Source organism: Rutilus rutilus, assembly GCF_951802725.1.
Source record: "Rutilus rutilus genome assembly, chromosome: 7".
Lineage (NCBI taxonomy): Eukaryota > Metazoa > Chordata > Actinopteri > Cypriniformes > Leuciscidae > Rutilus > Rutilus rutilus.
Genome location: NC_140221.1, coordinates 16888336 through 16913958, shown reverse-complemented (window position 1 = coordinate 16913958; position 25623 = coordinate 16888336). Strand labels below are relative to the sequence as shown.

The following is a 25623-nucleotide window of genomic DNA, read 5'->3' as shown; positions in this document are numbered from 1 at the left end:
GAGTTTACTGAACTTCAGGACCTCTGTAGTTGTGCTTACTCGTTTCTTTGAGTTGGACTGGTAGTTGGATGAACTTCGACCACTGAAGTTGAGTAAACTCAAAAATGCTTTGCAGCTGGTTGCTTCACTTTTTTAAGTTTACTCAACTTTTTATTTTTTACAGTGTACTATGGAAGTCACTGGGATACATCAACTGTTTGGTTACCAACATTCTTCAAAATATCTGCGATCAGTGGAAGAAAGACATTCATTCAGGTTTCAAGTTGATCCCAAACATTTTATTTTCCATACTGCAATAGTTCATACTAGTGACCATGGATGTAAACTAAAAATCCTGCAATTGGTCCATACAACTGGTCTGCTCTATTTTAAGCCTTCTGTAGTCATTGTGAGAGGAACTGACTGAAATTTAACATTGATTTAAGCTCAATGAAGGTAGTTTGAACATAACATTAAACCTTCAATTGTATACACAAGTCATATTTTCATAGTAGTGTTAGTTAGTTACTTTTTTATCCACCACCAAATGACAAAATTCTGGTTTTCATGTATAAAAACATTAAATAAAGCGATAGACAACAGTATTTTATTAATTTGTATTTTTTTATTGAAAGAACTGGAAATACCAATAAAAACACTAAAAAGAATATGGGTTTGATCCTGCAACAGTTAAACTCATTTGACCCTTCATGAAACGTGTTGAAATAATGAGAAAAAGTAAATAATAATAATACAAATCGAGGCATATAAATGAGGAAAAGAATTGTTTTAAACTTACTGTACATATTTTTTTGGATTATAATGTTTTCATGCGAAATTAGTGAGAACAGCACAAAGCGCAAGATTCCTTTTGTTTGCAATACTATGAGTACACCTAGTGGTCATCTTTACAAAGGACTATTTACATAAAGCACACATTGCAATTAAATGTCACGTTTATGTTCAGCATATTTGTAAATAAAGGAAAGCATAATGTTTAATCCAGACAAACACGGTTAAACCAAATACCGAGCACCAAATTATTCACAGGTTACATAAAACAGTATGCTTATAGCTTGATGCAGCTGTAACATGTAGTGTTTAAGGCAATCATTTTCTCGATTTCACTCAAAACGTACAAAAACATCATCGGACAGATTTCTTTAGGGCATTTAACAGAAGTTATTCAGAAAGTAACAAAGACTCAGTCATCTTGAAGAGATTTTGGTTTGTCTGTTTGGTCAAAACATTTAGGGCAGCTACGACTGCTACACAGGAAATAACCATAAAATGTCAAATAATTCCAGTTCTAGATTGTATTTTCTTCATCAACGACAACGCCAACCACTTTTTTTTTCTACCAGGGAGCATCAGGAATGCTACAGTGCGTCTAATATGGGCAGCACCTGTAACTATGTAAACCGAACACCACAATCAAGAAACACAAACATGCACTTATAGCAACAAAAACCTCTGAAAGATTAAATACAATAGCTGTAACAATGCTTTAGAAGTATAAAATATGGTATAAATGTGTTCTTTGACAAATGGCATGCTTGTTAGCCTAGTGCATGAGCTGAGATATAATATTACAGGACATCCATGGTCTAAAGCACCATTTAAATTGGGAAAGCAAGTAAGAAAAACAATTTATAGTTTCAATGTTGCTGTGGGCCACACATATAACAATCTGTTTGACAGTTTAGGTTTTTTGGGGCATAATGTTGTGGCCTGTTCATTTCAAATCATTGTACAAACCTTAACTGGGAATGGCAGTCACATGCTCTACTTAGAATGGTATGATTCACTGGAAATACCCTATGCTAAATATGTAGCTCTCATCACTACCTGAGATTGAAGATGAAACCGAAAGATAGGAAACTTCAGGAATGTTGCAGACTTATTTGGAATTATTGTTTTGGCGCAGTCTTAAAAAGAAGCTATGAGGGTGCTTTCATAAATACAGCAACAAGACCTCTCATATGAGTACATCTATTTACATGCATGTACTGGAATAAACCTTGCACTGTCATTTCTCAGCTGGTCTGTTCCCATGAGTGCAACCATCATGCAACTGATAGACGGTGTAGTCCCGTGGTCTTGGCAAGGCAGCAGTTTCCTACCTAATCATAATTTCTATTTAATAAATAGGTACATTTACTCAAATGAAAAGTCTTGGTACCTTAGTAAAACACCCTCGTAGTGAAATACAATAGCTATAGAAAACACAACAAACCTTAAGAAATATTACATTAAAAAATGCAGACAAACTCTTGAATGAAAATCAGAGATGGTTTTTGGATTTGCATAGAATTCTTCAGCTACCAAAAGAAAAGCGTAACAAGCAAGACACTTACAGGTGATGTGTGCGAGCCTGAGCAATGCTTTGTTTTCATACCTTCATGTTATGAGGTAAACAAGAGCCCTACATCAGTATGGGAGCAACCATAACATGATTTCTGTAACAAATATCCATGGAAATGTATTTAAAAAGCAGCTGTTGAGCCTTTACTATACTAAAACTAAGAAAACAAATAAAAAAGACAAAACTCACTCTCTCTCTCTCTCTCTCTCTCTCACACACACACACACAACACAGTAGTTGTAAATGGACAGTGGTGATACTGGATCATGTGTGAAGGGTTTCTAGGCTTGGAATCTCTTTGGGAAGAGCATTGGAACCACCAGGGTCCACATGTACAGAAATAAACAGACCCAACAAGATGCCATCTTGATCCAGAACACTGACCAGCTCCCCTCCAGCAGTCTCTCGATCTTTGCATTGTCATAACTGCGAAGAGAGAAGATCATATTAATATTAATAATACACAGTGACCTCTGGCAATCTGGTGTTCCTCATAACTGCATATTGGGCTTCAATTAGGTCACAGGAATTTGATGGTAAAATTGGAGTACAAAATTACAACTCAAATAAATACAATTATCTGACTACATTAATTAAAAAAAATACAGTTATTTTGTAAAAAAACAAAATTGCATTACAGTAAAAAAAAAAATAAAATAAAAAAATGTATTAGTACAATTTCAAACTTTAATTCAAACTTATTCAAGTTTGGATTCAGACACTGAATCCCAAACTTCTGAACGCCAGTGTGTGTGTATATGTATATGTATATATAAATGCATAAACTTCTGAACGCCAGTGTGTTTGTATATATGTGTGGATTGGTACGATTTTTTATGTTTTCAAAATAAGTCTCTTCTGCTCACCAAGGATTTGATTTCAGATTTTAACACATTTATTTCATTAAAAATAGAGGAAAAAACAGCAATATTGTGAAATATTATTACATTTTAAAATAACTGTTTTCTGTTTGAATATATTTTAAAATATGGTTTATTCCTGTGATGGCAAAGCTGCATTTTCAGCATCATTACTCCAGTCTTTTCTACCAGGAAAGTTCAAAAGAACAGCATTTATCTGATATAGAAAGCTTTTGGAACATTCTACACTACCGTTCAAAAGTTTGGGGTCAGTAACAAATTTTTTTTTTTTGGAAAGAAAATTAAAGAAATTATTACTTTAATTCAGCAAGGATGCATTAAATTGATCAAAAGTGACAGTAAAGACATTTATAATGTTACTAAAGATTTTATTTAAAATAAATCCTGTTGTTTTGAACTTTCTATTCATTCAAAGAATCCTGAAGTGCACAACTGGTTTCAACATTGATAATAATAATAATAAATATTTCTTGAGCAGCATATTAGAATGATTTCTGAAGGATCATATGACACTGAAGACTGGAGAAATTATGATAAAAAAAAAAAAATCTACTTTGCATCACAAGAATAAATTACATTTTAAAATAATTATAATCAAATAAAAAACAGTTATTTTAAATTGTAATATTACAGTTTGTTTTGTATTTTTAATCAAATACATGCAACCTTGGTAAGCATAAGAGACTTCTTTTAAAAACTTACTGATACCAAACTTTTGAACGGCAGCATATGTAGACAATAATTGAACCCAATGAACATACTTCACTTTCTAATTATTCACCCTTTCTTTGAGGAATAGAAACCTTCCTTATTAAAATAACTCAAAATAGGCAAAATGACATTAAGAGATACAAAATAAAAAAAACATTTGTATGTACTTACTGAAACCAGTTGGTTACAGTCATCATGACGTAGAGGGAGCCGAGAAAGAAAACAAAATGGAAGTACCAGTAGCTGTAGATTGTACCATCTTTCTCATCATACTTCACACTCTGCCCTCCTGCGGTCTTCTCATCATCATAATCTTCTGGAAAATATGTATATATATATATATATAAAATACCTGTTTTAAGAAACCTGTAGTAATTCTTCTTCACCACCTAGAGGCTCCATCTACCCTTTTTTACTGTGTAAACCATCCAAATTAAAATTGAAAATGGGTTATTCCTAAATCTTCAAGTGATCTCGTAAATACTAAAAGAGGTGTTGGTTGAAATAAGCATCTTGCCTGTATCATCAACACAGCAGAAGCAGCAGCGGGCTCTCTGAAAAAAAAAAATGAAAAAAGAAGAGATGGCATGATTGATGATTTAGTTTGATGTAATGTTGTATGAAACACAGCAGAGAGAAACAAAGGTGAGCAAACGTTCACCTCATTTTCAGGCATGTCGTTCCTGTACACTTGCAAGGCTGCTGAACTCCTCTTGGTGGTGGAGATCAAACTGGAGGGAAAGAGTATTTTTATGTCAACTCAAATGGCATCAGACACATGGGGGCAGTGTTCTTTTTAAACCGTCAAATGTAAAAGCAGAACATTCCCAAGACTACAACTCATCAAGACAGAACCAGACGAAAAAATAAAGCTTCAAAGCTTTGTTTGCCTCACGAAAAACTGGAAATATGGCAAAAGCATTTTGACTGGAGACACCACAATGAATCACTGGGCTGATAACTAACACGGATCGCTGTGAATCACGTATGTGTGTGTAAATATGGCTTTGGTGGAGCTAAAGAGAGAGCTTCAGCAGACATGTCTGCAGTTAATGAGAAACACATGTGCGTTCACGTCTTGACAGTTTGAGAGCTTCTAATCTTCACTCCCTTCCTACCAGACTACCTGCTTTTAAATCTAAATTAACATCTTGTCATAGCCAGATAATTATGTGTTTCTATTCCTCCTGGGTTAGTTTTTGGGATCACCCATTTAAATGACATGTTATGGGGATTTGCATACAGACTAAAAACATCTGAGCATATTTAAAGGGACAGTTACATACATGCAACACACTGCCGTCTATGCATCTTCACGTCTTTCCAAATTGTATTATATTTTTTCTTCAGTGGAGCACAAGGTTTGGTTTGATTATGATGAGATGAGTTGAATTGAGATGAGTTGGTCACATGTGTTGAATGACTTCTCTAGGCTTGTGAGATTTTACTTTGTTATAGAAGTTTACCAGTGTGATTACCTAAATGTTCTTTTCATGTATTCTCGAATGTCTGTATTTGATCTTAATGCAGTAACAGTGCTTGCTCATTTAGCCCGGCTTCCAGAAATGAAATATGGAACGATTTTTTGTTTTGTTTTGTTAAGAAAGGTCTTCAACATGTGTCAATACACACATCTGTTTTTCTAGGGTACCCTGACGACTATAAGTCACAGGGGTCATTGAAGTCTATAGTTCAAGGGAACCTTTCTCAGTTAAAACCTTACTGTCCAGTTAGACTAAAGTGTAGCTCTCCTTGAGAGAAAGAACGCATTATCTTGATGTTTTGAGACGACTCTCCAGTTCATAGTTGGAGCCTGACCAAATTCAACCTTGGAAAAGCTGTGTGTCGGTGTGTGTGTTAGTCTTCTTGGTTACATGTTAAGGAACCACTGGCATTATTGGAGATTGACTGAGTTGTTGTTCTGGACATGCTGGCGGCCAGCAACCCAAATCTGAGAACTGGAAGGTCACGGCGTGCCAAACTTCATGGTCCGAGTGTCAGCTGGATAATCGATGGAGATATGCTTCAGTCTATCTGTATATGTGTGGAAAATTACTATGTTTATCTATTTCTTAGCCAATGAGAATCATTCAACCTGAAGCAAGGACGTAGCTTAGACCTTGGTGAGGGGTATAACAGCTGTGATCTTTGTAACTGTAAGCGGGGCGGCCTACAAACGTGTGAGTCTTGAAGCTGACGAAACTGCAAACTATCTTCAGTAAATCTTTTCTTTAATTTATTATAATTCTGACTCCGGGTCTTCATTCATCATATCTGGCTCTTTGACTGTAAAACCCCTTACAGAATAGTGTATGAGTCATATGCACTATAATATCTTTTATTATACTTTTATGGTGTTTTGTTTTAGAATGCAGTTTAGATTAGGACCATCACTATATCAGATTTTCAGAACTTAGAAGAAAAGGTTATATAGAACCTTAAAGGAAGGGTTTTGGTCAAGCGCTTCATTTATATAGAACATTTTAGGATTTTAGGATCAGATTTGTACGGTATCGGTATCAATATTTATTTATTTATTTTAAATAACACAGTTATCACCAATACCAGTATAGATCTCTATTTTTGTTTCACATTTTTTAATGAATTATTCCTTTAAGGTGAGGCTGAGAAAACAAAATAGTCATTGCTCATACCAAGAGTACAGTATACAGCCGAACAGTATGACCGTTCCGATGCCCGTCACTATGTTGGTGTCGCTCTTCAGTCCCGATTTAAAGGGAAGAACGCAGACGGTGACATTGTCTTCCCCCAACGCTGAAAGACACAGAGCACAGGACTGATTTTAATAAGATGCATTACTGCAGCCTCTGTGTACTGTCCACACCACAGACCGCTGAGAGACACACCCAGGACAGAGTGAGAGACTGTGTTTGAGTGTGAAAGCGAGAGTATTTTTACTCACTTTCAATGGGTTTGCTGGCGAGCGCTGAGAAGGTGAGGTACATGACGTAGACGGTGATGATCGCGGGCTGCAACAGACCTGAGGTGGGTTGGACTGTGTGGAGAACCGAGCAAAACATCAGATTTATTGGTAAATAGCAGCACATACAGATTTGTACTGTCTGTTTGAGTGTTTATGCTTATTCACACATCATGGTTTGGGTGTTGGTTAGAAGATTATGTTCACCAAGGCTGCATTTATTTGATCAAAAATACTGTAAAAACAGTAAATATTATTCAAATTTAAAATACCTTTTCTATTTTAATATATTTATTTATTCCTGTAATGGCAAAGCTACATACTGCATACAGAAACATTTATTATTATTATTATCAATGTTGAAAACATTTGTGCTGCTTCATGTTTTTGTGGAAATACATCATTGCTGAACAAAACTATTACTTCAGTTTAAAAAAAAAAATCGAAATTTTGAATCCACAAGATCGAGAGTATATTTAATTGGTCATGCTTATTTTCTCTATTTTAACATTTAGATCACCTTTGCTCAGTGTTTAATAACACTTTAATGTAATCTTTATATCCTCTCCATCCATTTTCATACTGTACATTATAATGCTGTGATGTCTATAATCACTTTTAGCATTTAAAACGGTTGATTTTAGTTTTGAGTTTCATTTTTAATTTAGACAAAGTATGATATACTTTTAATAATGGCCATTTATTGGTTATTGGCCATAACCTAAAATAAATGAATAAATATAAGCTTAGGATGGTATTTACATTTGTTACCAAAGATATTCATTTAGACTTGGCTCAGTTTGTAAAAACAAACAGCAAATGCTTTTACAATAATACAATCACAAGTTTAGCAGGCAACACCATGAATAAATGTTTAGATTATGTATGGTTACAAATGTATAACCATTACACTTAAGCATCACATGTTTTTGAATGACTCTGATGTGAAAGAATAGCTTACCGACCCTGTTTGAGCATGTAATGTCTTAACATGGAGCTAAGCTCTGCAAACTTCATCCACAGTCTGTGGTAACTGATAAAATGTCACAAATGCAATAAAAAATACCAACCTTAAACAACATTTTACTTAAAGCAAGATGGCCATATTCATCCGCAGTCGCGCAGAGCCGAAGCACAACCAAAACAAAGTTCTTCCGCAAAATGCACGCAGTTCTGTTTTTTAACTGCGAGAGGGCCAAAAGTTACAAAGTGTATCTTTAAATGACTTGCTTGCTCAGTTTCACCTTCTTTAACGTTGGTCTGTTTAGTGAGAATCCATGATAACTGATTGAATAAACCTCTCCGGCTTGCACACACATGGGAAAAGCTCCAGCTCCAGGCACTATGAATAAACTTGTTTGCCTGACATCAAACAAACATCTGCTTTTTAGTACAAAAAGTAGGTCACTGAAGCCCAAGCATCTTGGTAAACTCACAGGTCTGAATGCAGGGCGAGATGGCCAGCAGGGACACGATGAAGCACAGGCCACAGTTGACTCCCAGGAAGAGCTTGTTGAGGAAGCAGGCCTCTGGGTGCGTGTAGAACCTGATCATGAACACCATGGCTCCCACTGCCATGGAGAACAGCACCAGTGTGACAAAAGCCAGTGCTGCATACCACATTTTATTATATTTGGCTCCTGAGCTCCTGTGGGGGGACACATTGGAGACGGTTCAAAGGAATGCTCATGGGTTCAAAACAACTTCAGCTTTTGTGGCATGATGAAAACAATTTTGTCCCTCTGTCTATAAAAAAAATTGCAGTCAGATTTTTTGGTAACACTTTATTTTACAGTGCCCTTATTACACGTTACATGTAGTTACTATAGTAATAACTATAAATTGTGCATAATTACATGCAACTAACCCTAAATATAATCCTAACCCAACTCTATAGTAAGTACATGTGGTTCATTATTATTACTCTGTACTTAAGTGTATAATTACACTGTAATACTGACATTTTAAGGTGTCGTTGTTACAATGTAATTAGACATTTAAGTACTGAGTAATATTAAGTAACTACATGTACTTACTATAGGGATAGGGTAGGATTAGGTTTTGGTTAAAGGGTTAGTTGCATGTAATTATGCATAATTTATAGTTATTACTATAGTAACTACATGTAACATGTAACAATGACACGGTAAAATAAAGTGTTACCAAATAAAGTGTAACTCACTTTTTAAGGTGTCCCTGTTACAGTGTAATTATATATTTAAGTACTGAGTAATACTAATTAACAACATTTACTTACTATAAGGTTTGGGTTAAGAATAGGGTTTGGTTTAGGGTTAATTATGCATAATGTGCTATTACTACAATAAGTACGTGTAACATGTGAAACAAGCCAAGGACACTGTAAAATAAAGTGTTACCAAAATTGCAATTACGAAAAAAAGTACTTAAAATGGAGGTACAAGGAGGTAATAAACATTAAAATAAACAACATTATAAATCTTAAAAGTCTCTAAACATGTTAAAATTAGACAAGTGTGTTAGAATTGCATAATGTCTGTTATATGAAGTCTTTCAACTTCATTATCGTGATAATGTACATAATGGGCCAGATTTTGCCGACAGGAGTAGAAAATCTACTGACGACGACGCGCAAATTAAAGAACACAGATGCAGCTGGATTGTTTCCATAATGACCAACGTTAATTCCTTTCATAAGACAAAATCTCTTCACTGTAGACATTCCTTCAGATCTAGATCTCAAATCCAGGTAGGGGTAGGCATTACTCCAGTCTTCAGTGTCACATGACATTTGAATTTGATTTTATGACTTTTATACATTGTACTTAATGTCTTTACTGTCAATTTTGATCAATTTATTATATCCTTGCTGAATAAAAGTATTAATTACTAAAATCTTACTGTATATTGCTACTAAATATCTTCAACAAAGAGAATTTGTCCACTTAACCAGGTGGTTCGTGGGTGTGCCATCTGAGGCTGAGGCTAAGGTGGACCAGTGAGCAACTAGAGATCCTGATGTTCTTCTCACTAATGGCCTGTAACTGTTGTGTTCCTTCAGCTGTTAAACCAAGATTGCCCCAAGAGACTTTTACTGAAATTCATCAACTGTAAGTCACTTTGGATAAAGAGACACTGTTAAATGACAAGTTATTCTCAGCGGTAGAATGCTTTTATCATAAATGTACCATATCCGTGCATGATAACTATGATTGAGTGAGCAGTGAAGATACGTGAAGGCGTGGGGTGAAGGAATGTTTCAGTAATTCACATAAGAAGTGTTGACAGCAGTGACTTCCATCTGCTGGGCAGCCCTCCAGCGTCTGCTTCATTTCAACATCTCCATGAGGAAATACTGGATCTGTCTCTTCTTATATTATATTATATTATATTATATTATATTATATATATATATATATATATATATATATATATATATATATATATATATACACACACACACACATATATAAAGACTGTATTATATAATTTCTGCAGGCTAAATGACAGCTTTTCTGAATTTTCACAACCTAAAATTAATATTATTTTATTACAAAAAGTATACACTACTGTTTGGGGTCATTAAGATTTTTGTAAATAAATGAAAGAAATATGAAAATGATCAAAAGTGACAGTAAAGACATTTATTATATTGCATATTTCATAAAAATAAATATTTTAAATAGTATATATTTCACAAAGATACTGTTCTTTTAAACGTTCTGTTCATTAAAGAATCCTGATAATGTGATATCATATTATTTCATTTATTCATTTTTATTTCTTATTTTGTATAACATAATAAGTGCGCATTAAAACTTTCCCCAATTTCCTCAACATTTCTACATACTGTATTTGTTTCTTCAAGAAACAAATACAGTATGTAGAAATGTGTATATATAATGAAGAAACAAAATACAGTGTGTAGAAATGTGTATATATAATGAAGAAACAAAATACAGTGTGTAGAAATGATTAAATAAATTGGGAAAGTTTTAGTGCACACTTCTTATGTTATACAAAATAAGAAATACAATTCATATATGAAATCATATGAAAGATATGGTCAAAAGTGTTTGAATGTTTTTGAAATAAGTCTCTTATGCTCATCAAGGCTGTATTTATTTGGTCAAAAATACAGAAAAAAACTAATATTGTGAAATATTCTTACAATTTAAATTAATAGTTTTAATATACTTTAAAATATATAAAAAAAATCATCAGCCATTACTCAAGTCTTCAGTCACATGATCCTTTAGAAATCATATATATATATAATATTATATAATATTATATAAAAATTATATATAAATAAAATAATAAATTATATTATATATACAATTATATATATTATATTATATTAATTCATATATATATATATATATATATATATATATATATATATATATATATATATATATATAAACCAGACAAAATCTAACTTTAAAGACTTTTTAAGTTTTCAGAATAATTTTTTTAATAATATATATATTTATATATAAATTATAATTTTTATCTACATCTGAATCATAAATGTCCCCAAAGGGCGGTTTTGTCAAATTAAAGTTACTTCTTGGGACATATTTGACGTATTACAAAATTCCCTGTGACAGTCTGGAGTGTTTCTGCCCTTTTGTGCTGAGGCTTCCATTTGTTGAGCAAAGAGGAAACTATGATGCACATTGAGCTCTACCATGGGTTTCCTGTCACAGACTGGAGAGCAGCCAAGAACCTACTTATTCTCTTTCTCCTCCCTATAATGTCAACAGCAAAACACAAGGCCATACTCTACCGCCACAACACACATTATTTATGAACACACCCAGAGAGCTCTGCTTTAAAAAAAAACTTTTGAAAAAAAACGTGACTGTCTCAAAGCTGAAATGTTTCATGTCTTGAAAACTCCAACTGAAACAAAACGCTCTGGTTCTTGGAACGAGAACTCTAAGCAACGCTTTAACTGTTACTGGTATGAAACCTGCTCTTCATGTTGTTGAAGCTGGAGGTTGTGGTAGTGAATCAGCACACCAAATGCCCCAACCATCCATGTGATTTGTACTTCACACTTTGTCCTCCACAGTGCCAGTGATTAAAATAAGAAGCAAGAACAGTAACACTTTCCCCAAATCTTTCAACCTGGTGTTAAAAGGTCCCCATTTGCTATAGCAGCACAATGTTAGGACCACCCTGGCTGGCAACTATGCAACCTATCTGACAGTGGAAATAACGGCATCAGATTGCACTATAGTCTCCATTCCCAGACCTAATGATTTCCAGTTGCAGGGATTCAAATTACATACCAAAAGAAACAGTTGGATACGATGATGGAAAGTACTGGAGCCTAATAAATTTTCCACTTGGTGAATGAAAAGAGCAAAAGAAAGGAAAAACAGACTGTTATTTGGACATTCTCACCAGTTTTGATTCCATCTGTGGGCAAACTGGACGAGAAGCATCAACTGGATGATGAGGAAGAGAAAACCTCCAGCGGCCCCCACATAACGCCAGACTGAGAGAGAGGAAGAGAGAGAGAGAGAGAGAGAGAGAGAGAGAGAGAGAGAGAGAGAGAGAGAGAGAGAGAGAGAGAGAGATGAGTCAAAGGTCTTTCCCTCTGGCTGATACTGTATGACAAAACAAACAATGCTTTCTGCTAAACGCCAGGTACTAAAACACATCAGGAAGCACGAATCATTTAACGAGACACCAAACAGCGATAATCGCTTGGACTTGAGCTAATAAACAGTAAAAGCATACATTATCTTCTCTTGCACACTGACCTTTGAGGGTAACACATGTTATGCAAAAAAAAAAAAAAAAGTACCAAGCAATTTAAGGTAATAGTTTATAATATAATCCAATACTGTTTTTAAATGTAACATATAAGGTACAAAGTAAATTTATGACAATCATTCAGTGCCATGGTATTATCATCTGTACCATCTGATTACAATAATATGGTACTGTCTCAGTATGTTTATTAAAGGATTTGAGATATACGTCCATTAAATAAAGTGTGCTAATTCAAGGATATCACTAAAATGATAACATCTGTTCTCTTAATATGATTTGCATAATGTTCTTGTGTCACATTCCTCTAAAATTCCTTCAATAAAATGTTTCAATAAAATCTAACAAGCCTCTTTAGGGTGCACGTATGAAAACAGATCATACTAAACCTTCTAGAAACGTGTCTTGATTCGGGAGAAAGAATCCGCCAGCACAGCAGGCCAGCAAAGCCACAAACTTAAAGAACCAGAACCTACAAAGAAACAGGAGAAACTGTTACAGGCTTAAGACATAATATGCTGAACGAAGGGAAAATATTTATAAGGTCTGAAAACAATATTAAGTGTGATATTATCTAGAAAACATGTCTAAAAAATAAAACACTTGTACTAAAGCTTGAAATAAATCATTAAAATGATCTAGAAAATAATATTTATCTGCTTTACTATCACAGAAATAAATTACATTTTAAAATGCATTAAAATAGAAAACTGTTATTTTATCTGTAATATTTCAAATATATGCAGCCTTAGAGCAGCATAAGAGACCTCTTTAAAACAAAATGTTAATGTTTGAACGGTAGTGTATATAGACACTAAATATATGTCTTGAAAATGATACTTTTCCTACAGTGTCTTTCTGGGATTTTGAATCTTTCCATCTAGTATAAGACTTCCTGTTTACCCTTGTTAGTATGTCATCATAGGGTGGTTTCAGGAAGATCTAAATGAGGTTTTTATTAAGAGATTTGTGCCTGTTTTTTCTAAAGGCTTGCATGAATGTGCAGAGCAGGTTGGAGCTGGATAAAACACTGAGTTCAGCCATATACTTCCTCACCCAGCATTTGCATACAACACAAAGATCTGATTATTGCAACATGAAGTGCTCTCATGTGGGGCCAAACCATCCCATTCATAGGGGTAAAGCTCGTCTCCGAGCGCCATTTCCTCTGGACAGAGTTTTAGATTAATACCTCTATTCAGGGCTTTGGTTGTGGGGGAATAATGGAGCAATAGGAGTAGAGTACAGATGGAGGCAGAAGGCCAAACAATACACACGGTGGTCCCTATAGCTCCTGTGAACCTGGACCGAGAGGGGCCAACGGAGCAAAGCAGAGGAGGAACAAGCACAGTTTCCAGTGTAAATACCACTTCAAAAGTGTCTGGGTGGACCGCTTACCCGTTGTGAACAGCTGCCCGGCATCCTGTGCTGCTTCGCACACGAATGGTGAACACAGAGAAGAAGAAGAAAAAGCAAGCCATGCCGAAACAGACTTTATATACGGCCGAATAGCCCACTAGGGTACTGCAGTTCTCCCCCGCATTGAGCTGATGACACATTTCTGTGTAAAAAGGAATCTGAGAAAAGAGCAAAACAATACAGGGATAAAATTACATTTTGAGCAACAGAATAGATGCAGTCGCCTCAGGGCAAGGCTAAAGTTAAACATAATCTGATCTGTGTGCACACACCCATACACGCCGGAAGTCGAAAGATCAACTTATATACTCACCCTAAATACTAAAAGAAATAACATTGTTTTCAATCAAAGACTGATTATGTTTTTAATACAAGTAAAAAGTCCTAGAATAACAAGACAAACAAATAAAAAATATTTCTGTTCAAAAGTTTTTTCATTAAATGGATCAAAAGTGATAGTAAAACATTTATAATGGTACAAAATATTTCTATTTCAAATAAATGCTGTTCTTCCAAACTTTCTATTCAAAGAATTCTGAAAACAATTATCACAGTTTCAGCTTTACCATCACAAGAATAAATTACATTTTAAAATATATATTTAAAAAAATATATAACACACACACTAACAGCTATATATATATATATATATATATATGTCACACACACATATATATTCTTCTTTTTTTTAATTCTTTTTTTCTGTTTGGATTCACTTTAATTATAAATGTTTCACAATATTAATGTTTTTATTTTTAATTAAATAAATGTAGCATTGGTGAGCATTAGAGACTTTCCAAACATTTTTAAAAATCTTACTGATATAGTATTCAAATTCATACTCCAAAGTACTGAACACTATAGTATTACTATTGTACATGTCCAAAAACATGGAATTACCTTTTTTTTATTTTTTTTTTATGTAAGTGTATTAACTTCTCAGAGACCAGCTAAGACGTCAGTCAAATTCGAACCAGTATTTATGGTTCTCTTTTGTGGTTTTGAAGGGAAAGCTGGCACAAACTACAGGCACTGGTCAATTCCTAAAATATATTTAGGTTCCCAACAGTCTACAGTTTGTAGACCTGTTATAATGCTGGATTGCACTGCTATTATTATAACATGGACCATCATATAATATAAGGTTGTTGTTAAGGTGTTCCTCTGTCAGCAATGCACCATTTCCTATCCCATTTGCTCTATCCGTGTGTTGTAACCACGAAAGACCACCAGGGGGGGATTTGATGTGCTCTTAAATTTGAAACTACTATTTGTGAAAAAGCTTCAACAGCTGTAAATCTTTTTGTGTCTTGGCACCTCAGTGGCCGTTCTTTTGTGCCTCACCGAGAGGCAGCGTTTTTTATAACTGCACTGGTCTTTTTTAGTGTCGGGGTTTTTATACTCATGGCATTTACTCAGTAAGCATTCATTGTGGTGCTGAGAACAAAAAGAGAGCTTGAGCTCATGTTACACACTCAGCCTTTAAGTGCATTTCAACAGCTTTCAGTTACCTTTTTTTGGATAGTTACAGAACAATCAAAATGCAGAAAGAGTTTAGCTGTGTTTGTTAGATGTTATGATGGAGCATTGATACTCAGTCTTACATTCCTTTCATGCTTTGAAGCAGAAGAGTCATGTAGCTCTCCTTTGTGTTTATTTGAATAGCATGGGCCTGCCTGCAAATAAACCCTTGATCCCTCTATTGACCTTTTCTTTACTGAATTAATGAATACATGCGTATATATGCTGTCCCTACAAATGCTGTAAATGTCCCCTAAGGTTTTAAAAAGATCTATCCAGGTAGTAGAGGACATGATGTTCTTCTATTAGTAAGGTAAGCATTTATTTATCTAGCAAGAAAATCGAAGAAATAGAAAAAAGAAATAGACTTCAGAAACAGCTATGATGGTGTCCTAGTGGTTAGAAGTCTAACACAAAAGTCACAAAAGTCTGAAGTTTGAATCCAGATTTACTTTGTGGGTTTTTTTTTTTTTTTGCATCTTTATAGAACAGCTGGTCAGTAATGACACTGCTCTAAGTTTCACAAACCACACTTATGCAAAACTTCCTCATTTTAAGGCAGATATCATCTGAGTTCAGTAGGTGAGTCAGCTGTTGATTCAGTATCTGTTCTACTGAATTCAGACTGATTCAAACCAGTAAATCCACAGTGGTAAGCCTTAATGAATAATTAAAGGCTCATAAAAGCAGTGTTATTACCAATAAGTAAAACTAAAATTTTAAATTCTGTTCCTGAAATAAAATTAGGGATGCTCATAATTAACTGGATTTTTAAAGATATATTAAAATGTTTGCTGCAAGGTTAAAAATACACCACACAAATACAATTGTGTTTTTGAGAGAAGAAAAAACAGATAAGTCGCATAGAAGTCTGGGAATCATTTGGAAATAATGTAAAATACCGTTAAATAAAGCAAAATGTTTACAAACATTATAAGAACTATAAACATAGCTATAGGCTATTTTAGTTCCCCTCCACAACAAATCCTATACATTTAACAGTATTCAGAACGGAACATAAAAAATATTTAAAAAAAAAATAGCTATATAAACGTCAAGCAAACACAAATTCATTTAAAGTGAAACAGAAACCGATGTTGGGCTCACGTAGCCTATACCTCCCTTATTCGGCACAAATCCAAATGTTTCCATATTCGTAATGTACTTTAATGTTAAACTATTATTTATTATACAGTATATAAACATAACACAACGTAGAAGTGATTTGCTTTTGAATCTGACTCCACTCATGGTATATAAATGTGTCTACAACAAAACATGTTTTTGCTATTAAATTCGAACCGAATTCAGTAATAAATTAACTCATTGCATCGTCTGAGCAAGAAAATGACATGTCAAACCCACACAGACTCTACGGCCGCAGACCTCCACTGAAAATACCGCAGATTTTCAATGCCTGTCATTCACAAAGTTAGAAACATCCCTGGCCCTATTGTGTGTTCACTTTTTAATGTTTTGGTTAAGTAACTTGACAATTCTTTTAGTTACCAACAAGAGCGCAGCACTCTCACCTCAGATTAACACATTTAAACCCATTTTACACTATTCTGCAGATTTTACCCCCGAAACAGCCCACAAAATATGAATGAAGTACACCAAACCAGTAGGTTTATATGACTCGCCACCCACTGCTGCTGACCTGAGACCAGATTTAATGGTCTTTATATATGAGGGAACCTGATACTAAAAAATGCAAACTTAGAAGCTCTGAACAAAGACTCACATGTTCTCGCATTGCCGTCTCCACGGTGGGGGACATCATGATGACACAGGTCACCGTGACCAGCATGAAGAAGAGGGCGTACATGAAGCGTGTCGAGGTGGACTGTTTGATCTTGGGACAGCAGCCGCAGCACAGGGAGCAGGCGGCCGATCCACAGCAGCAGGCCAGCTGCAGAAAAACATCAGAAGAGTGAGCGGGACACATGCAGGTGCTTAATAATAATCCTTCACAAACCATTACAATGATTTGCAATTAAACAATGGATTTTAAAGCACATTTGCACATTTAAAAGTATAAAAAAGGCAGTGTTACTGTAAACCAATGACAAAGACAAAACAATCTTTTTAAGATAAAGAACCAATGTACTGAGGAAACTGAGGAAAATCATTGGAAGGGACTCTGAACATCTTATTGGCCGGCATCTCCTTTAGCAGCACAAATGCCTCATTCCTATTGGCTGTAAGGAATAGTAGAGCTGGGCTGTTGTTACTATGAAGCAGCTTAAATCACATGACGCAAGATACAGACATAACAAGAGGCTCTGAGATCAGAATGAGGGGATGCAGTATCAACAAACGTCCCTGGAAATCGCTTAATCTCTTCATTTACAGTTTGCAGACAAGATCATGCAAGCAGAGAAAGAGAGGATAGAGATATGACATGCTTTTTATGTTTATAGGATGTTATAAATACATAAAATGTATAAAAATAAAAAGGTCTTAAAGTATATATTCATAATATTTCTAAAATAGCTTCAATCATTTGGTGCTTTTCACATCATCATCATTTCACAACTCGAACAAATTATTTATATTATAATGTTTAAAACTATAACTTAAAATATAATTAGGGATGCATTTATATTATAATGTTTAAAATAATAACTTAAAATATAATTAGGGATGCATTTATATTATAATGTTTAAAACTATAACTTAAAATATAATTAGGGATGCATTTAGGCTATACTGTAATGTTTAAAATAATGACTTAAATATAATTAGGGATGCATTTATATTATAATGTTTAAAATAATAACTTAAAAATATAATTAGGGATGCATTTATATTATAATGTTTAAAACTATAACTTAAAATATAATTAGGGATGCATTTAGCCTATATTATAATGTTTAAATTAATAACTTAAATATAATTAGGGATGCACCAATATGAAAAAATTGGCCGATACTGATAATTCTTTATATTTGAAAGCCGATAACCGATATATTGTCAGATAAATCTAAAAACCAGTGCGCATCTGAAGTGTCTCAGCTAAAGTAAATAATCCATTATTTATCGGCTTTAATATATCAGCCAAATTTTCTTATCGGGCCGATAATGATAATATGAAAAATAAACATATAGGCTATCAGCCGATACCGATATGGTGGCTGTCGCTGATATATTGTGCATGCCTAAATACAGTATAATATAATGTAAATGTGTAATATAGGTATTTTTATTTAGGTTTCTAGATCATACCATTTATATGACTTTTTCTGTTGGCATTCTCCTATGGTTATTTTAATAATAATTATAATATTATGTGATGTAACATATTTTATAAAGTACAAAATCATCTACCCAAAAGTGAGTTTTTTTAATACAAATATTTTATTGCATGATTTGTCAATATTAAAGAAATCATTCATATTTTTTATTTGGTGTTATCCAAAAATGCACACTAATTTATATACTTGTTGGGAATGGGATCTTTATTTTCAACAACCTAAAAGTTAAGAAATCAAGACAGTAATGCTGATATTCCTCTAGAAAGCACTAGAAGCCTAAAGGTTCATGAATTTGACAGTAAACGGCACATCAAAGGCAGGCACACTATCTCCAAAAATCCGGAGGACACGTCCCCCTCTCCAGACAGCAGGTGGTCAGCACGTACGACCCCGACCAATGACAGACCCATTTCTCCACAGCACCGCGGAGTCCCAGTCATTGGTCAACACCGGTCGAGTGGTGGGACAGCGCTCTACATCCTCTCGCAAACAAACCATCCCCCACATCTCCTGCCCCGGAGACAGTTCTCAACCCCCTACAAAGAGCCCTTCTCTTACCCTCTCCCGCAACCAGCAGGGGTCTGGGTGAAAGGTGACAGACTACTGGTAAGGACAATAACCTATGGACATTGTTTTCCTAACAATTCGAGCTGCGAATTTTCCAAGCTCCACAGAAGTGTGTGGAGGACCTTTATGAAACTGCATCCAAAAGTTGGAAGAACATTGTGTTGTAGCAAACAGATTCTAGGTTAGTTTGTAGTCCCGCTGTGTTTACACCCTGCAGAAAAGCTGACCATAAAATAAAAATCTAAATCTATTAGAGAACTGCTGGCTGCTAAAAACAGTTACTTTTACTTCCTTTAATGACATAAACAAATAGTTAGGCAGTCAAACATGTGCAATGAGTTTGGACTCTACAAAGACAGTAGTATGATTTTTGGGAAAAAAGCTAACTCAAACACTGGCTAGATCAGGGTGCTATAATTTCCACGGTGTGGAAAACATGGATCAAATTGCAGAGAAATGGAATTATCACAGAATTTCCTATTTTAAAAAAAATCGAAGGGTGTGTTCACACTTGTAGTTCGGTTGGCTTGGTTCGTTTGGTCTGGACCAAAAAAAAAGGCATGGGGATACATAGGGGTGGAAGATGTCTGCCGAGAGCGACTGAAGAAAAAGATAAAAAGAAGTATACTGCGTGGGAATGATGTCAGCTTGTATGATGTGCTGCCTATTTTGAGACGGAACTTACTGAACATCCAAAACTATGCTGTGTGCCGGGCTAAATGTGCTCGTTGTACGCGAGTAGCCTGAGAACTCGTGAAGAGCTTATAAAATGTGTCAGGGATCCCTCCGTCACACACAACAAATGAAGATCTGCTGCGAGGAGACGCGGTTCTGATGCCTGTACCGAACTGTGATGGGCAACATTCACGACTATGACAAGAAAAAAACAGATGCGTGAGTTTTGTTTTGTTTTTGGTTCGTTTACATGTCTTTGGTCTGCGTTGCATTCATATTTCTTTCAAACCGCACCAGAGTTTGTTTAGAAGTGGAACGAGACCCATCTTTTTAGCCGTCTCGGTCCGCTTGTTTGGTGTGCACCAGGGTTCGGGATGGCAGCCTTCACACTTATTCAAATTAACCGCACTAACAGAGTGATAGCACCAGGGTTCGGTTTAATCGAATCAAACATGCCAAGTGTGAACACAACACACCCCATTTAAGCCCCCCATAATTTGTTTAAATATGCTGATTCTTTGCTGTAGTTCAATAATTGTCAAATAAAAGGATGAGCACAGAACCATGTCCCCGTTTGGAAAAATTCCAATTGATTATAGTTTTTTTTTAACTCTGTCCCCGCCATTGACGGAATTTTCCGCCATTCCGGCAATCCATGTTTTTGCTGTTATGCATATCCTGAAAGAGTACAGCATCTCCAGATCAAAACACAGGCGAAAAAAAAAAAAGCAGAAGTAATTACCCATTACCTAATGTAATTTAGAATTTTTTTATCAAACAGTACATTTTGATACAACTTTTAATAGGAAATAAAATTTATTATTTATTTATTTTTTGGCTTAAAGTATTGCGATAGTATCGTGAATTGTATTGAACCTTGATTGAGTGTATAATTATACCGTTACTTGTCAGCCAAACAAATAATCGAACACAGTTTAAAGTGATCCTTGGTGCATGTTGCAAATGGCCAAGAACATTAAGACACAGTATTTCACTGAGCTCAAGTACTATCATGTCGAAACTCAGAGGACAATTAATCTATAGTCTCCATGTCATGAATAGCTGCTTTGTGGGTCTGTTAGCCAGGCAATTGTACAGCTGAGGCAAAAATGTATTACTTCACTGTTTGAAGTGTACACAAAAAAGTGCTCTTTTTCCCCGTGTGAAGAGTACCCATAGTAACACTGAAGAGTCAAACCTTCCCAACTAGAATCACATGGCACAACGTTGATGGATGGATGCCGATTGCTTGACAGCTTTTTCAATTGCAAATACAGAGTAACCCAAAGGCTCATGGGACAAGAGTAAACACCCTCTAAGATGGTAATGGGGGGAGAGTGATAGAGATGCATAAAGGCAGTGTGGAAGGGTGAGAATGTCTCACTGCTACCCAAAAAGTCAATACAGTCCTGCCACAAATGGCACCTTTCAGTTTACTAGAAGAAGAAAAAAAATCACTATAGCTGAGATTTGAGGAACGTGTGAAAATCCACATAAATTGTTCCTATAGTATAATGCACATTTTGTTTTGGCCTATTATGGTGATGGTTCATGTGATTGGTGTTATTTCATGGCTTTTCATCAGTGAAAACCAAGTAACGCTTTGGAGACGCTACACAGTCATTGGAGTTCTCATGAGGGAGTTCAGACAAATTAGATCTTACAAAGTTCTCATGTGGGAGTTCACAGAAATCAGATCTTACAAAGTTCTCATGTGGGAGTTCTGACAATTCAGATCTTACAAAGTTATGTCAAGGCCTGATCAAGAACAGTGTGCCACTCAATTAATTACAAACAGAAAACGAGGTAATGACCCTTCCAGTGCAAAGCTGCACCAGTACTGTCTAAAGCCATGAATGTTTACACAGAACAATATTACTGGGCAATAAAACCAGCTTTTTTATGCAGAATGCATCATTCCGACTGATTCATAGGACAGTCATCCATGACTCAAATCCACACATCTGAAGGAGAAATCAGTTAGATTTACACAACATTTCCCAGCAGGACAAGACAAAAAGACAAATTCGAAAGACAAAAACCTTTTCAAACGGCTTGAACACAACAAAATGCCACAAAACATCATGATATCTCTGTCCACTTTCAACCACTTCAAGAGATAGTCAAAAACTCGTTCGACCGGATTGCTTTCACAGTGTAAACGCTCATGTGGTCAAATGCGTTCGAATCGCCACAAAAGACCGCTTTCTCTACTGCATAAACATTATGGGAAGCACGCTAGCCGGACGGGATTTAAACTTTGTCGGCTGAAGACCCAAGTTTGGTTTGAATATGAAAAATGTACCAAGCACAATGTTCTCTCACCATTCCTGATTTCTAACACACATTTCGGCGTGGTCTTGCGGCTGTCAGAGCAGAAACGTATGCTGCCGCTCTCCGTGTGTTCTTCTGTTTTCTGCGGTCGTGTTCATATGCAAATTGTACAAGCTTATTTTGTCTCCTTTGTCTAAGCTTAAATTAGACAAAGCTTAAGCTTATTTTGTCCATAATCAAAAGGTCTAAAAAAGCCCAAACATTTACCCCCTCCCCTCAATGAAATCAGGACAGAAGTGGTTGAAAGTGGACAAAAGCAACGGATTAAAACACCAGGTAATAGACAGTAGTAATCACTTTGTGTGGTTTTATCATTATGTTATTGTACGTTGGTGTGGATGCTAGTTATCCGTATCTTTAGAGTTTTTGTTCTTAATGCGAACAAGTCTATCATGTTAAAGGAGAAAAACAAGGGCTTGACTAGGCTATACTTTAGTGCTATCAACAAAAGAAGTGTAAAATCATTTTGAAAAGGTACCATGAAACTGACAAGTAAATAGTGTACAGTGGAAGTACAAGTTGACCAAACCCACAACACAATGAAATGAACAGAAATGAAGCAATGCTCTCCTGATCTTATGAGAATTACTGTATTAATTGACAGTTCACCCAAAAATGTGTCATAAGTTAGACTTTTTGTCATAAGTTAGGCCTACTCATTCTAATGTTGTTCCAACTGGCTTTCTTTTTTGTTCATTACAGTGAAAAAGTCAGTAGGCCCCAATTATGTTTTGGACCCCATTCACTTTCATTGTATTGACAAAAACAGTAAAAAAAAAAAAACACTCTTCAAAATAGATTTTTATGTGTTCCGAACAAAGTCAGTCATACACGTTTGGAACAACATGAGGATGAGTAAATAATGACATTATTGCGTGACCTATCGCTTTAAGTTATGGACAACACAGCTAAATGATACTGTCCAACCTGTGTGTGTTATGCCACTTTAATTGCTTTGATATTATGACAGTATCATGATTTCAACCATTTAACTGAAGGCGCATTGAATTTGGTGTTGTCTTGTGAGGTTGCTTAATGCTCATTTGAATACGGAATCTACAAATGTTAATAAACGCTGCTGTTGTCGTTGCCATAAAGAGAGAATACATTAGTGTCAAAGTTGAATCAACAGTTAAACTAAGCGGGTTATCTAATGATAGCAATTAGTTAACAAACACTGAGACTACGCGATGCCAATCCCCCCCGACTCCACACATTTGTGGGGCCACTGGCTCCTGACAAGCTTAGCACTAATGAGACAACACTATTGATGCTGAACACTGACTGCAAGGCTCTCTCTTTTTACTGCTAATCTTATGCAAACAAGCAGCCACATGGATCCAACCAGGAAATGAAAAGACCACCCGCGGACGCCACCACGTACAAAGGGGCTACAAGACCCTCAGAGAAATTAGTACACTGAGAATGTGAAGTAGACAATTACATTATCAGTATCACTCATTTTCCATATCTAGACCTGAAGGGCTTCCTGGTGGAGTGTCCTCCAATACCATCTGTTTTATTTTCGGTTAATTTGATCAAATTTCACTTACAAATGTGGCTCGTTTGGAAACAAGGACCGACAGGGAGTCAGGGACATATTTGTTCTGACCAGAATGTTAAAGGGATACTCCACTTTAAAATGAAAATTCTGTCATCATATACTCACCCTCATGTTGTTTCAATCCTTTATGAATTTCTTTCTTCTGCTGAACAGAAAGGAAGATATTTAGAAGAATGTCAGTAACCAGACAGTTTCTGGTCTCATTGACTTCCATAGTATATATTTTTCCTACTATGGAAGTCAATGAGACCAGAAACTGTCTGGTTACTGACATTCTTCTAAATATCTTCCTTTCTGTTCAGCAGAAGACAGAAATTCATACAGGTTTGAAACAACATGAGGGTGAGTATATGATGACAGAATTTTCATTTTAAAGTGGAGTAGGCTATCCCTTTAAATGAGGACAAAAGGAGCATGAAACATGATCAATCATACAGTGATGACATAATTTCCTGACCGTTAGAAAAAGTCATGATACATGAATTCTGGTTGGATAACACTGACACCACAGTTGATGGAAACATATTATCTTATAAAGTCAGAGAAAACCATCACCCTGCTGATAAAACTTAAATCAGCCTAAGATGGTTTGCTAGTTTCATGTGGGTTGTGCTGGTCTTTCAGCCAAGCCAAACTGGCGTTTAGCTGAAAAATGACACAAAACCATCTCAAACCAGGCAACAGACCAGTTCGACCAGGCTGGGAGACCATCAAAGCGTCTTAGGCTGGTTTAAGCATTTTCCCCATCAACAGCATCTTCATAGTCGGGTTTGTAATAAATAAATAATTAGTTCTGTTAAATAAATACTGGACTAAAATAAGGAGTTCATGAAAATATGTTTTATATCCATGCAAAAATGATGTAAAGCAAATTTGCTACCGAGAACTCATGGCTGTTAACTGATACACAGAACAAACAAGGATGACACTAAAAAGCTGCTTGTGTAGCCTATTTGAAACTGACAATACAACAATCAAACATTTTAAAAGAACGGAACTTTTAATATTAAACTTTTTCTAAAGCATATGTGTACATCAGCATCAAATGCTATAGAAAATAATTTAAATAGGACAAACCGAGTGTTCCGCTAGGTTCACGAGTCACGACGGTGATGTTTCTACATGCTGTACAGTAAATGCATCACTCACCTGAGACACACAACACGCGGTACACATGCTGACAGCGAGGCAAATCCTCCTTTACACACACTAATCCAGTTGAAATGTTTTGCTCGTGAGATACGCGACCGTGGTTCGTGTCTACTGTGCTCTCGCGCTCCCGCGATCAGTCCCGTACGCGCGCCGCTGCTCACAATAGACTGTGTGGCGTGTGTGCGAGCATGAGCTGTCGGAGACTAGTGCGTGGCTGCGTCACTGCGTGCGGAAGTCTGTGAGATGATGACCGAGATTAATCCGAAATCACAAATGCGTGTTTGGTTACATTGGTGCTTTGTTGTTTAAACCAATTTAGTATTGATGATATTGCATCCAAATCAAATAATGTCCTCACTGTATATCACTTCCGCTATCGTCATAATGTGAGGTTTCGCATTTCCCTTGAACACAATGACAAAGAAATGTACGTTATTTAAAGGCGCTATTGTAGCCCGACCGGACCACATTTTTCTAGGGAACAGGAACAC

The 25623-nt window shown here is 35.7% G+C and overlaps 1 protein-coding gene across 2 annotated transcripts; it reads right to left on the bottom strand.

Moving 5' to 3' along the window:
• Nucleotides 1–584: 584 nt before the first annotated feature.
• On the bottom strand, nucleotides 585–25413 carry serinc5 (serine incorporator 5). 2 transcript variants are annotated; one of them, XM_084415221.1, is made up of 12 exons: nucleotides 25130–25413; nucleotides 17328–17495; nucleotides 14042–14220; nucleotides 13033–13115; nucleotides 12272–12365; nucleotides 8314–8525; nucleotides 6860–6952; nucleotides 6591–6711; nucleotides 4598–4667; nucleotides 4454–4490; nucleotides 4108–4249; nucleotides 585–2770 (listed from the first exon to the last, which is right to left on the bottom strand). In XM_084415221.1, the coding sequence occupies exons 1-12, from the start codon at nucleotides 25154–25156 to the stop codon at nucleotides 2626–2628; spliced, it is 1371 nt and encodes a 456-aa protein (XP_084271347.1). In that variant the 5' UTR covers nucleotides 25157–25413; the 3' UTR covers nucleotides 585–2625. The 2 variants fall into 2 exon arrangements, with proteins under 2 accessions (XP_084271347.1, XP_084271346.1); XM_084415220.1 differs by having other exon boundaries at nucleotides 4108–4252; nucleotides 25130–25411.
• Nucleotides 25414–25623: the final 210 nt, after the last annotated feature.

Excerpts from the sequence above, each read along its gene's own strand:
- serinc5 (XM_084415220.1), bottom strand. The coding sequence starts at position 25,156 with ATGTGTACCGCGTGTTGTGTGTCTCAG. Across the intron at positions 8,526-12,271 it reads CACAGATGGAATCAAAACTG|GAGCTCAGGAGCCAAATATA; the intron begins GTGAGAATGTCC and ends GTCCCCCCACAG. Across the intron at positions 6,712-6,859 it reads CGCCAGCAAACCCATTGAAA|CGTTGGGGGAAGACAATGTC; the intron begins GTGAGTAAAAAT and ends TGTGTCTTTCAG.